The following is a 13,418-nucleotide window of genomic DNA, read 5'->3' on the forward strand; positions in this document are numbered from 1 at the left end:
AACTCCCTCACAGAAGGACACCCTTAGTTTTGACATATTTATCTCTCTGGAGAACCATTCTGACATGTTTGAAGTGAATGTAAATAGGATTAGTAAACCAATCCCATTGTAGGAAGAGAAGGAGTTTACAGAGAGTTGAGGGGTCAGTGCCATGCGGGGACTACATGTATCTTGTATATTTTCTTATTGACATTCTGTTTTTCCCACTAGTGTATAACCTTCTTAATGACAGGGAATGCTATTATGTTTTGGCTTTTCTTTGAATCCCTAACATTTAACACAATTCCTGGAATAAAGCAGGCACTTAATAAATACTTGATGAATGAATGATAAGATATTGGAATAAGACTTTACCAGAAGTTAGCATAAGGATTATTAAATTGTAGATATGTCAATATTTGGAAGAAAAGACAACAGGGAATGAATATCTAGATTGATGATTTCCTTACTGGACTATATGGAGATCCAGGCTGAGAAAATGAAAGCCCAGATGATGTTAAAAAGCAAAGTTTTTTGGAACTTCAAGTTTTAAAAAAATAAGAATTTTGAAACCACACTGGGGCAAAGAGATGAGACAGTTGATAGTGTTGTATGGAGTAGCCAGGTAAAATCAGATTAGAATTTCATTGCTTTTCACTGAAGGCCATTTAAAAACTTTTAATTTGAGAAAGCTTTAAAAGGAATTGCAGCTCAAAGGAGTTAACTAACCAGGAAAGGGTATGGTTAGTGCAAGGAAATTAAGTAGAGTCTAAGGAAACTATAACATTAGAATTTAGGAGATAGTCTCTAGATTTGTGTAAGAATGTGACACGGTTGAAAGAGCACTAGATTTATAATCCAAGAATTCAGTTTGAATGTTCACTCTGCTCCTCACAACTTGCCCAAGTGATTTTGGGCAAGTCACTTACGGTCCTCTGAGTGTGGTAGATTTGGAATCTAAGCTGAAAGGGTTAGATTGCTTAATTGATCATATGAGGTAAGACTGAGTACTCTGCTTTGAAATATGAGAAAAGACAACTGGAAATGCCTATAAAAATCTGGTGTCCATGTACCTATAACTTGCTTGTAATGCAGAGCCTGGTCTCCCAAGATTTTTCCCCGACTCTAGTAAACTGTCCTCTTATTGCACTCAAAATGACTGGGCATGTTATGCTTACATGGGAGTGATAGGGGAAGATACATGGCAGAAAAAGTATAGTGGAAAAGAACTACAGGAATCAACTTAGGGATTTTTGTGCCAGAAATCCCTAAACCCCTGAGTAGTGATGGATACCCAAGCAGTAATAGCTTTGTTTTGATGCCTGGCATGGGAAGAATAGGGCTGACATGGACTGAGATTCATGAATCAAGAATTAGCAAATATTCCAAATTTGCATGATAATCAAGCAGACATTCATAGAACTAGCTTAGAGAAAGAAACAAGGACAGAGAGTAACCCTTAGATTTACCCTTAATTTTCCTTATTTTGTCACGTCAGCTTTAAATTCTGGTCTTCTGCAACAATCCAAAGATTATGAACACCATTATGAAAACCTGTGTTCATTCATTAAAATGAGTAAAAGTGAAAAATCATTTCAACCCTTTTTTGGTCCTCATTCAATTAACTTCTTAAAATCTTATCTTCTGAAATGTGGCAAATGAAAATTTAAGTAGTACCCCTATTTGTCAAAAGTCATTGAAAAGGATGCAGGAAAGACAAAAAGCAGACAGCATTTTTTTTCTCAGTGCATTGTTAGCATTTGTTCTTCATTAAACAATAACAGATTTCCATTAGCCTGAGTAATTCAAGAGCCCAGTAACTATTGTCAAATGCTGAAGATGTTACCGCCTAAGTCTGATTTGGAGTAGCTATTTGGATCTTAATTATTAATGGGATTAGCCTTCTGTATGTCAGCAAGCTCATAGCCTAAGGTAAAAGCACTACAGGAAATCATATTAGAATAGAATTTCCTTTCCTTAGGGGCTCCCCTTAGATTCCATTATTCACTTAGCTATCCTATGTCAGAGAAATTAAAATCTTGCCTATGATCAGATCCCATAGGAGAAACCATGAAGGAAAGGTACGGATGTGGCGCTGGCATTAGTTCCAAAATATTTAAGTGATAGTGGTATTGGCCTTTGGTCACATTTAGTGATTACAAAAGAGCCTGGACAAAAAGCAGGCAGCATATCAAAAAAGAGCAGACCAGAGCAGAGCTCAGAGAAGCCTTCTTAAGAAAGGCTCCTGTCATCCTTCAGCTATCTGATAAACAATGTTTCCGTTTGCTTCTTGAGGACCATTCGTTGAAGGCTTAGGCAGGGGGTGATGGCAGCTCTGTTGTCACTTGTCTTGGTGGCAGTCTCAGGTAAGTGGCTTTAATGGTTAATGTGTGTCAATGCTTTAGAAACCATGAGTTGTCTTTTTATACACTATGCTGTACACGCTCTCCTGATTGCTCGTTTCATTAGCCATCTGTAAAATGCCAGCACTGAGACGATATATAGAGACCAATCATTCATTTAGGACTTTGCAGTTTTAATTAGATACCCATAGATATATGCTCTTATACCCATTATAGATGAGAAAAAGAATTTAAAGTGTATTGTTTTAATGATTTAATTAGTGACTGCTTTTCTAAAAATCAAGTCCTATTTGCAGTTATTCTCATAGCTTTTGGGTATATTCTATTTTTAAATTCATTTCCACATTTGGGTAAAAACAAAAACAAACAAACATCCTTACCCTTCTTAATTGTCTTGCCTTTAGAAACTCTGATGTTTTCCAGCGGGTATACCATGTCCTCAGACACTTGAATATCCTTTTGTTATTAGAGGTTTTATCTCAAGTTTTATAAAACATAGTTCCAAGGAGGGGCATTACTCTTAAAGTAGGTCACTGAGAATCTACAAAATCCAACTAAGATTTCTTCAGCTAAAAAAAGTTACCCATTATGATACATATAGTACCTTTTCTACATGTTGCTTCTAATTTAACATTAGCAATTTTAATTCTACTGAGTTGAAGTATTTTAGTGGCATTTAGGAGATTTTCTTGTCACTTAGAAGTATCTATGTTCATTTTTGTTGTTTTTCCAATTGATAGGAATCTTAGAGGTCCTGATAGAGTACTTTTTAAATTCAAAAATTCTGGTGGAAATAGTGTGGAGTGTCAGAAATGCTTATAGATGGAAGGAAGGAAAAAAAATAAAGATGTACTGTTCCCCAAAGATAGTATAAGGAATCCAGGAAAACTGAATTTAAACTGGTAGAACATTTAAAGCATAAAAGAAAGAAGTAGAGGCAGATTTTAAATTTAAATGCCAAAAAGAGGACTTAAAGCAAACAACAACCTTGAACTCCAAATCATAAACTTATAGACATTGATAGAAAGTTGAAGCTTTGTATTCTACAATAATGGTAAAAGAGAAACTTAATCCACAATCTTTTCCTACTTTCATGATTTTCTTGTGGTTTATTTGATAAATAATTTAAGTCACAAAATTCAGTATGGAAAATGTTTCACAATGATTCTAGAATAAATCAGACACAGAACTTTTGTTGTAGTAATCGAATTTGTTTGGGATTTTGCTGGATTAACATAATGATGATTTATAATACAAAAGGATTGAACAAATTATCAGGGAATATTTACTATCTTGTGAAAATACAAGGGGTAGCTCTTTAACTCCAAAATTTTCTGCCAAGTAATACTTTCTATCCTAACAAAGGAATTGTTGCTTCCTACAAGCTCTTTGCTAGCCTGCAGAAACTTCAGTTAGATACTTGGGGTCTATGTCTTTGTAATTCTTAGGCCTAGATTCATTACAATACTGAAGAAGCCACATTCTAATGAAGAAAGGCCTCTTTATAGAAGTAACAGAACTTAATGGGTGAAAGAGACACTATAACTACAGGCAAGAGCAAAGATTACAAGGGAATTAGCTGAGCCTTATGGAACTCTACTCATCAAAACAAAACTTAAGACATAATTTCATTTTCTTTTTCTTGTATCTCTGGTGTCCTATTATACTTAGAAGAACTTCAAAATTCTTTCCTTCACAGATTTTACTTCCAGGAGATTCTTCTCAGAAGACAAGTGAAATATTTCAAGTTAAAAAATTAATATTCAAGGAAACAATGGGGTCAGGAATCTTCCTCAGCCTTCTCAGCCTTGTTCTTGATGGTGTCTATTAGTGTCTGTTGAAATATCTCTGATCTCTGAGTCATTTAGTACATGTGTGAATGTCACATTAGCTTTCATGGTAGCATAATTTACTGTTAATTAATGGTCACTTAAATTCTTAATCTCTTTCTTGTAATTGATCCTACTCCTCAGGCAAATTCGCATTCATAGTAGAAATGTAATTTATTATTTCTACTTTTTAAAAAAATAGTCTCCTCTGGAACACAAAAGCAATCCAATTGTTCGTTACCTTTCTTCCATAAGTGTTTATTTCTTTTTTGTTGCTAGTTCTAGTTTTTTTTTTCCTCTTTCTAAAAGCACTTTTATTTTTCTATCCTTATCTCTGGAAATACATACAGATATTTTTGACAGCTTTTAGGAGACACATATACTACTCACCTCAGGCTCAAAATACCTGGAAATATGTCCTAAGAAAAATAATGGTGTTGGAGGAGATGGGCTGGCTCATTCATTCCCCAGGAAATGTTTCCTTTTGGTCTTTCACTATTTCTCTCACACTAACACATACACCCTTTAGTGTTTCTCTGTCTGGAACCTGAATTCAGATCTCCTTACTAAAGCCAAAAATGAACTATTCTTTGCCAAGACAACAGGAAGGATATCAGAGCAGCCTCATTGGAAATCCTGATTCCTCACCCCTAACATACTGTCATCTAAAAAAATCCTATCAGACAGTCTTATACATGAATATTTTCCCTGACTAGATACATTATATATTTTGATAATAACTATTCAAAAAAGCCCCTAGAAATAATACTCAAATTCAGTCTCTTCCTCCCCCTTTCCTCTCTCAACATTCTCATTCCTTGCATCTCTGCCGGCACAGCTGAATAGCTGATGCTGCTGTTTAGCATCTTCTTGGGAGCATAGTTAGAAAGTAAAATGCTCATTAGATTCCTAGCTCTGATGATAATGAAGGTGAATATTCTACTGCCCACAATGAGCTTAGAACTGTACCTCCAGCACAATTGTGTTAGCATTTTGGTCACAGTGACATTGATAAATCATAGAAATTGCTGCCTGTGGCGGCAAGTGACACGACATCATTCATAAAGAAATGGGTATAAACAGGATTGTCGCACAGGGAGAAGATATCTCATTTACAGTTTCCTGCTGGATCCCTCATACCTTCAACAGCTCATCAAAATAACCATCAAAACCACTGAGAGCCCAGGCGAATGCATGCCCAGGACACTCCAGATTAGATTTCACTCACGCACTTTGGCAGGAGGTGTGCAATTTGCTTCAGTCCAATGACTTAGCGAAGCTTCAAGTTCCCCAAGGGCTAGCAAAGCTTGTGAACAAAATATCTTTCTGCAATTCAGAGAAAGCATTCACAAATTTGTCACTTACAATTGTTGATGTTCATTTCTCTTGCTTCCCATCCCCCACCCCCAGTCATTGCCCTTCTAGCCCTTCCATGAATCAAGATTCCTAGTGCATAAGAAACAATTTTTCCCCTGGAACCAGAGAGAATTTTCTCAAAACAAAGATTACATTTTCTGACAAGTGCATTTTTATTTAATGAGCCAGAAGAAGAGATAAAGTTTTTGAGTAGAAAAGTATGAAACAAAAAATCACATTAATTCAACCTTACTCAATTGTGTTCATTGATTTCCACAATCAATCAACAAATATTTATTATCTATTATGTACTAGACATTGTTCGGGCCTCTGGGAATACAAAGACAAAAGAATAATCCCTGCTCTCAAGGAGTTTTTGTTCTATGGGATCACAATTTCCCTCAGTCCTACCCCTCTTTCTTACCTCCTGTGTCCAACCAATTGCCACATTGTATTAATTTCTACATCTTACCATCACTCAAATCCATCAGCTTTTCTATACTTTATTCCACCATTATAATTTAGATCCTTACCATCTCTGCGTTATTGCATACTCTGCTAATTGATTTCCCTACCTCAAGTCTTTCACCACCCCCAGTCCATTTTCTACAGAGATCCTAGAGCAAGATTCTGAGAGTGTAGATCTAACCAATCATTTCTCTTCTCAAACTCCAGTGGCTCATTATTGTCTCTAGGATCAAATAGAAACTCCTCTGTGCTTTTCACAATCTAGTCTGATAATATTCCAGCCTTGCACATTTCCCCCTTTCCCACATTCTATTCTCCTGTAAATAGTCTTGTTTTTTCACCCATTTCCATGACTTTGCACAGATGTGTAAAATGCCTAAAACCACTTCCTTTTCACCTTTGCCTCTTAAAATTCCTTATTTTCTGCAAAACTGATTGAAAGCCATGTTTGACATGGAGCCTCTGTACAACTAGAAAAGGAAGAAATTATAAATTTTGAGAGGCTTAGTCTAGTATTACCCACTTTTTTAGTCTTACTTCATGCCATGTGTTCCCAGGCTATGCATTCTGTGTTCTACCCATATCACTCTGTTTTGATTCCCAAAACATCCTCTAACTTTTATGCTTTTACTCTTACTATTTTTTATACTTTGAATTTTCTTCCTTTTCATTATCTGTTGAATTTCCTTTGTTGTGTTATTTGTCAGTCATGTCCAGCTTTTTGTAATCCCATCTGGGATTTTCTTGGCAAAGATACTAGAGTGGTTTGCTATTTCCTTCACCAGCAATTTTACAGATGAGAAACTGAGGCAAATAGGGTTAAGTGATTTGTCCAGGGTCACACAGTGTTTGAGATCAAATTTGAACTCATGAAGATGTTTTGACTCTAAGGTGATGCTCCAACCACTGAACCACCCAGTTTCCCTACTCATCCTTTCAAGTCTCACAAGTACCACTTACTTTGTGAAATCTTTCTTGATGACTTCTAATTGGTAACAACTTTTATTCCTCTCAGACCTCACTTTGCACTTTATTTTGGATCTCTTTAATGAACTTTTATATGAATTTTATATGTATCTTATTCTCCCCATGAGACTATAAATTCCATAAACACAGAGATCATGTCTTATATATACTTTTTAATCTGCACTGGAATCCAATACAGTGCTTTGTATATAATAGGCACTTAATGTTTGTTGAATTATTTTCCATAATTTTTTAGATTCCCAAAGTTGCTGGTTGCCCCGATTCTGTGGCAACCATCACAGAAACATTGAAAGCAAGAAAGAGCTTAAAAGGACAAAGTTATTGCTGACCTTAAAAAAGAATCATCATTATCCAGACAATTAGTATATTCTATGCTTTAGATCAAATCAGTTTTAAGCCTGACCTAATTCACAATTTTGCACAGGAATACACACCACTGGACAACACAAATACAGGTGTGAAAGGAAAACCACCCAGGAGTGGAACCAGACTCCCTAGAGCCACAGTACTCAGTCACAATGTAGTCTCACCTGGATTTTCTTCCTGTCAACACACTCCACTTTATGACCACAGTACAAGGACTAATTTAGAAAATACCAACCAAGGTCTGGACTATTTCTACTTTTATTAGTTCAGTAAAACTCAAGAGTTATCAGGAACTTGTTAGCAACTGTTACCTCTCTGATTCTGGTAATAGTATCGCAGGATCACAGTATCACAGGACTTAGAGATGCTAGAAATAATCTACATACAAGTGTCTGCGCGCACACACACACACACACACACACACACACACACATCGATTACTGTGACTATCGTAACAAGATCACATAACTATGAAGTAGCAGGGCTGAAGTTCAAACCTAAGTCTCCAAATTCAGCTCTCATAAGGTCCCTTACCTTTCTGTCTGGGGCGTGGAAGGGATTGGTGACCCTGTTTTAGCTTTAGCTTAGAATTATTATTCCCCTATTCACTGGCCCTGGTCTGTATCATGGGTGTCAATATTTCAATGTCCAGCACCCTCTTCCCATGGATCATCTTTGTTGTTCTTCTCTTGGAGTTTTGGGAGATGTCTCAAACTGGCTTCTTCTTGTCCAGTCCTGGATCTCCCCTGCCTTCTGTGATTCTGTCAGTCTGGATTATTAGGGGAAAACATTGGAAGCCTGCTGACCAGTATAATACTACCAAATCCTTTTTTGTGGACTTAGGTCTCTGATGGTCTTCTGTTATATAGGACTACCCCAGTAACTCCACTTAGTCTGATATTAAACTTGGTTTTTTTTTGTCTTTATAGGTATTCATTTTGTTTTATGCTTCAAATTCCCAAACAATAGGATGCCTTGCTAAAGAGTACTTTAAGAAATTAAGTCCTTTTGTAACACATCACCCAGTAGTTGCCTCTTCCTAGACAAAAATAATTCTCAGTTGGAAATTCATTGAAAAATGGATTATCAAAGCCCATCTTCCCCGTCAAAGTCTCCAAATTCTGCTGATAGGAATGCCTGCAACTTTCAGAGATTTCACTTCCATAGTTCTCCAGCAAAAGCTGTCCTCCTCCATCAGAAGAGTTCCAATCTAGGTCAGGGTGATGATTGTTAACCTTTAATAGCCTACAAAAACCATTGTTTGCTCCTAATTCTCTTGACACACTGGTACAGAAATCATAAGTGATGCTAACATAGATGGTCAGTTATGAACAGATGGAATTGTCAGCAGTCACATTGATGGAGTCTTTTTGCTGTATCACTAGCTAAGCAGCATCCCTTTAATTTTAAGTGTTATCAAATCCTATAGCGTTATAGGATTGATAGAATTTATAGTGTTAATTTTCCTTCTCAGTTTCCTGCAAATCAATCCAGTTTCTTTGCCAAGGAAACCCCAAATAAGGTCATAGAGAATCAAACACAACTGAAATGATTGAACAAGAACAAAACTCCTGATTCCTAGGAAGTGCACTCCTCTGCCACAGTGAAGGCTCCCTGAACTGCCTTGCTTACCCTCCTGTCGATATGTTATAGAATAGGCAATAGCAGCCTAGAATCCTGGAAGAGCTCCGGTTTTATAAATTGCCTACCAATGGCCTCAGAGGAAGGTTAATGCCCTACTTATGGATATTGACAACAGCTATATCTTCTTGCTCTCACTTTTCAATTGGCTTGTCTTCCTGATAATAGCAACATTCTTCATGCTAGTTTTTTTTAATTTGTTCAATGAGATCAGCAGAATATGAAATAAAAATATAATAAGAATAAATGTATTTAAAAAAGAATTAAATAAAAGTTCAAATTTGCCAAAAGGAGTTTTTGAAGATCCAAGATGATGTTTCCATTTGATCACTAACAATCAATATAAAGCCAATCTTCACATAGGTTTTTGAAGGTGAGAAGGAATTTTATTTACAATAACTACTAATCCTGGGCCTCCTGCAAAGAAGTAGAAACATTGGCAAAATAGTAAAGTTCACATCCTCTGACATGATGAATAGGTTCATTTGTCCTTGTCATAAGATTTTGCCCTGGGTAGGAACTTTGAGACTCCGAATAGCTGAGAAATACCAGTGAATTTATAGTTTTACAATAACTACCCAGAGATAAGTGTTAGACTGAAAATGGTAGAGGAAAATGTCAACTCTACCAAGTGCTATCAAATGTTAAAACCACTAAAACCCCTCAGAAAGTTTCTGCCTAGGCCCTACATTCTTCATTCTCCTCTTACCAACCCCCCATCTTCATTCAATGCCTCCTATTCTCTCTTCTTATTAACAATCATAGATCTGCATGTAGTGTTTCCAATTTTCTCTCATTCTCACCTCTTACTGATGGTCATAGGCTTTCTTTTCAGGTATCCTATCCACAGATACTCATCATCTCAGCAATTCAACTCTTCATCACTTGACCCAAAAGTTGCTACAGAACTATCCCAAAGGAGTGAGACCAGTTCAAAACTGGACTCAGGTCACAACTGTTTACCTGGATTTATTGGTTCATGCTGTGTTGGATGTGGTAAGAATCATCTCTCTTGACTTTATATCTGGTAGCTCCTAACAAAACTTTGTTCTAATCATACCCAGACATAGTGGGTGCCATATAAAGGAGGTTCCAGGTGAAATGGAAGGAAAGTTTTTACTAGATACATGCTAGCGGAGAGTCTGGATCAAAATTCCCACTGGGCAAAGCCTCCCGTTGATACTGAGAAACAGACAAACCTTAGAAACCAGTACAAATTCAAGATGTTTTACAAAGAAGATTCTCTTTAGGACTAGGCTTTTGTGAATCTTGAGCAAAGTTTGAAAATTATACATGCTCTCCTCTCATAAAATACCTATAAAAAGAATAATTGTATCACAACAATAGTTGTCCACCTTCTCTTTTACTCATGACATGAATGATCACAAAATAAAATATGTGCCTATCATGGGCAGCTGCACTTTCTAGATTAAAATATGCACATTTTCAAAAGGTAATATTAAAAAAAAAAAAACAACCTTATCATGACCCTCTACTCTGTGTGGGGGTTTTGCCTATCTTGCCCATTCTTAGTCCTAGATTTAAATTTTAAGTATTTAGCCAAAGCTTAAGTCTATTGATAATAATGCAATTAAAATAATATTCACTTGTCATCATCTGAAATTAGGAATAATGAAATACACCATGTATGTAAAATGAATAAAGTGCTTCAATACTTAAAGATGTTTCTATCTAAGATGTTGCCTGAGGCTGGGTGGAGCTAATTCTGAAATGGCTGAGTTGTGGTTTTTTGTTAGTGCTTTTAGTCACAGATTACCTAATTACAAGATAATAGAGGGAAACAGTTCATATAACTCAAGCCTCAGAGTAGTTTAAAAGTAGATTTTGCCAAATCCACTATTTTAAAATGAGAAATTGTATGTATATTTTTCAAGGATGTACGTTAACTTTTAAGTTCTATGCTTTGAACCTAAGTACCTTTGCCTTGATTTAGTCTATGAGCATTGGACATTGAAACTGATAACAAATAAGGGCAATTTTACTTTCTTTCTCATTTTTTCCCTTTTTGACCTGATTTTTCTTGTATGGCATGATAATTGTGGAAATATTTATAGAAGAATTGTACATTTTTAACATATATTGGATTACTTGCTGCCTAAGGAAGTGAGGAAGGGGAAGCGAGGGAGAAAAAAATTTTGGAACACAAGATTTTGCAAGGGTGAATGTTGAAAATTATGCATGTGTTTTGAAAATAAAAAGCTTTACAAAAAAGAAAATAAAATCAAAACTTACATTTTAAATGATATCAGTTATAAAAGTTTGTGTGTGTGTGTGTGTGTGTGTGTGTGTGTGTTATTGAACTTGTTATTTAGGCTAAGTAATTTTAATGTAGATTTCCTGTCATGTTTAAATAAAGCCCTAACCTAATTAAATGACATATTTCATGTTGTTAAAAAAAAAAAGCAGAACTTTCCTTTTGTCAATCAGTTGTACTTTTCAAACCATCAGTAAACATTTATTGAGTACCTCCTATGTGCCAGGCACTGTGCTAAATATTGGGGATACAAAAAGGGGCAAAAGATTTTCTCTACTATCAAACACTTTACTATCTAATGGGGAAGGCAACATGCAAAAAAAAGAGCAAAAATATACAAAGCAAGCTACATAGAGAATAAATCAGAAATCATTGTCAGAAGAGAGACTAGAATTAAGAAGGATTGGGAAATGGGTCCAATAAAAGAAGGGATTTTATATGGGATTTAAAGGAAGCCAGAGAGGTCAGTAGATGAGCAGAAGAGGGAAATAATTCCAGGCATGATACATAGCCAGGGATAATGCCTTGGATCCAGGAAATGGTATGTCTTTTCTTGGAACATCTATGAGACCAATATCACTGAATTGAAAAGTATATTTTGGGGAGTAAAGTATAAACTGAAGAGGTGGGGACTAACTTATGAAGGGCATTGAATGACAGAGTTTTTAATATTTAATCTCATCCTGCCCCTACTTCTCTGCTGGCTTCTATCTCACACCTCCATCTCCATTTCAGACATCTGGAACTGGATAACCAGTAGATTTCTTAAATTCAACATGTCGAAAAGAAAACATTATCTATCTCCTAAACCCTTCCCCATCACCTTCTTTATTATGATAGAAGGCAAAACCATCCTCCCAGTCTCTCAGGATTGTAATAAAGGAATCATCCCAGATCCCTCACTATCTCTCACCTTTCCATATAATATCTGTTGCCAAGACCTGTTAATTTCATTTTTACAATATTTCTTAAATATGCCCCTTTCTTCCCTCTGACACTGGCCCATTCTGATACAGACCCACCTTCACTTCACACCTTGATTACTGTAATAGCCTGGTGGTGAGTCTGCTTGTCCCAAGTCTCTTCCTATTCCAATTCATCCTCCACTCAGCCACTGAAGTGATTTCCCTAAAGAACCGCTCACCTCACCTCAATAAACTACAATAGTTCCCTTGCCTCTAGGATCAATTATTAAATTCTCAGTTTGGTGCTCAAAACCCTTTATTGTCAAGTCCCCTCCTGTCTCTCCTGTCTTCTTACACCTTACTTCCCAACAGATACTCTTCCTGGCTATTGCATAAACAAGGGACTCCATCCCTCAGTTCCAGGTTCTGAGTCTGTCCCTCTTGCCTGGAATGCTCTCCCTCCTCTGGTTCCACTACTGATCTCCCTGTATACAGTTAAGTCCCAACTAAAATCCAGTCTTTTACTGGAAGCTTCCTCTAACCCCTCTTAATTATAATGTCATCCCTCTGGTATTTCCTATTTATCCTGATTGTAACTTGCTTTATATATATTTGTTTTGCTTATGATCTCCCCCACTAGATTGTTAATTCCTTGAGGACAGGAATTGTTTGTTTTTTTTTTCCTTTTTGTATCTTTAATGCTTAGCACAGTGTCTGGCACATAGTAGTAACTTTACAAATGTTTATTAACTGATTGAATGATACTGGAAGTGATAGAGAGCCATTAGAGTTTATTGAATTAGAGGGTAAGATCTGCACTTTAAGAAAATCAATTTAATTCATGATGGAAAATGCTACCCACATCTAGAAACAGAATTATGAGTCTGAATGTAGATTGATGCATACTATTTTTACTTTTTTTTTGAGTGGCTTTTCCCTTTTGTTATTTTTCCTCTATCACAAATGACTGTGGAAATATATTTGTATGATTTCCCATGTGTAACCTATATCAGATTGTTTGATATCTTGTGGAGGGGGATAGGAGGAAGAAAAAGAGAAAAATTTGATACTTAAAATCTAATTTAAAAATGAATGTTGAAAGCTATTGTTACATATAATTGGAAAAAGTAAAATAGCATTTCCAAAAAAGAAAAACAACCACAAAGTAAATCACTGTAATAGATGAACAGAGGATGGATTGGAGTTGGGAGAGACTTGAAGCAGACAGGCTTTCCAACAGGCTATTGCA

General features: G+C 36.1%; 1 protein-coding gene across 1 annotated transcript in view; it reads left to right on the top strand.

Annotated features, from left to right (window-relative positions):
• The first annotated feature begins 2,049 nt into the window (after nt 1–2,049).
• Nucleotides 2,050–13,418, top strand: part of HTR3B (5-hydroxytryptamine receptor 3B) — a 28,632-nt gene continuing 17,263 nt past the window's right edge. The window contains exons 1-3 of the mRNA XM_051990707.1: nt 2,050–2,060; nt 2,290–2,345; nt 9,825–9,985. Coding sequence (XP_051846667.1) covers nt 2,050–2,060; nt 2,290–2,345; nt 9,825–9,985 — 228 coding nt within the window. The remainder of the gene's footprint in view (nt 2,061–2,289; nt 2,346–9,824; nt 9,986–13,418) is intronic.

Source organism: Antechinus flavipes, chromosome 3 (assembly GCF_016432865.1).
Source record: "Antechinus flavipes isolate AdamAnt ecotype Samford, QLD, Australia chromosome 3, AdamAnt_v2, whole genome shotgun sequence".
Classification (NCBI taxonomy): domain Eukaryota; kingdom Metazoa; phylum Chordata; class Mammalia; order Dasyuromorphia; family Dasyuridae; genus Antechinus; species Antechinus flavipes.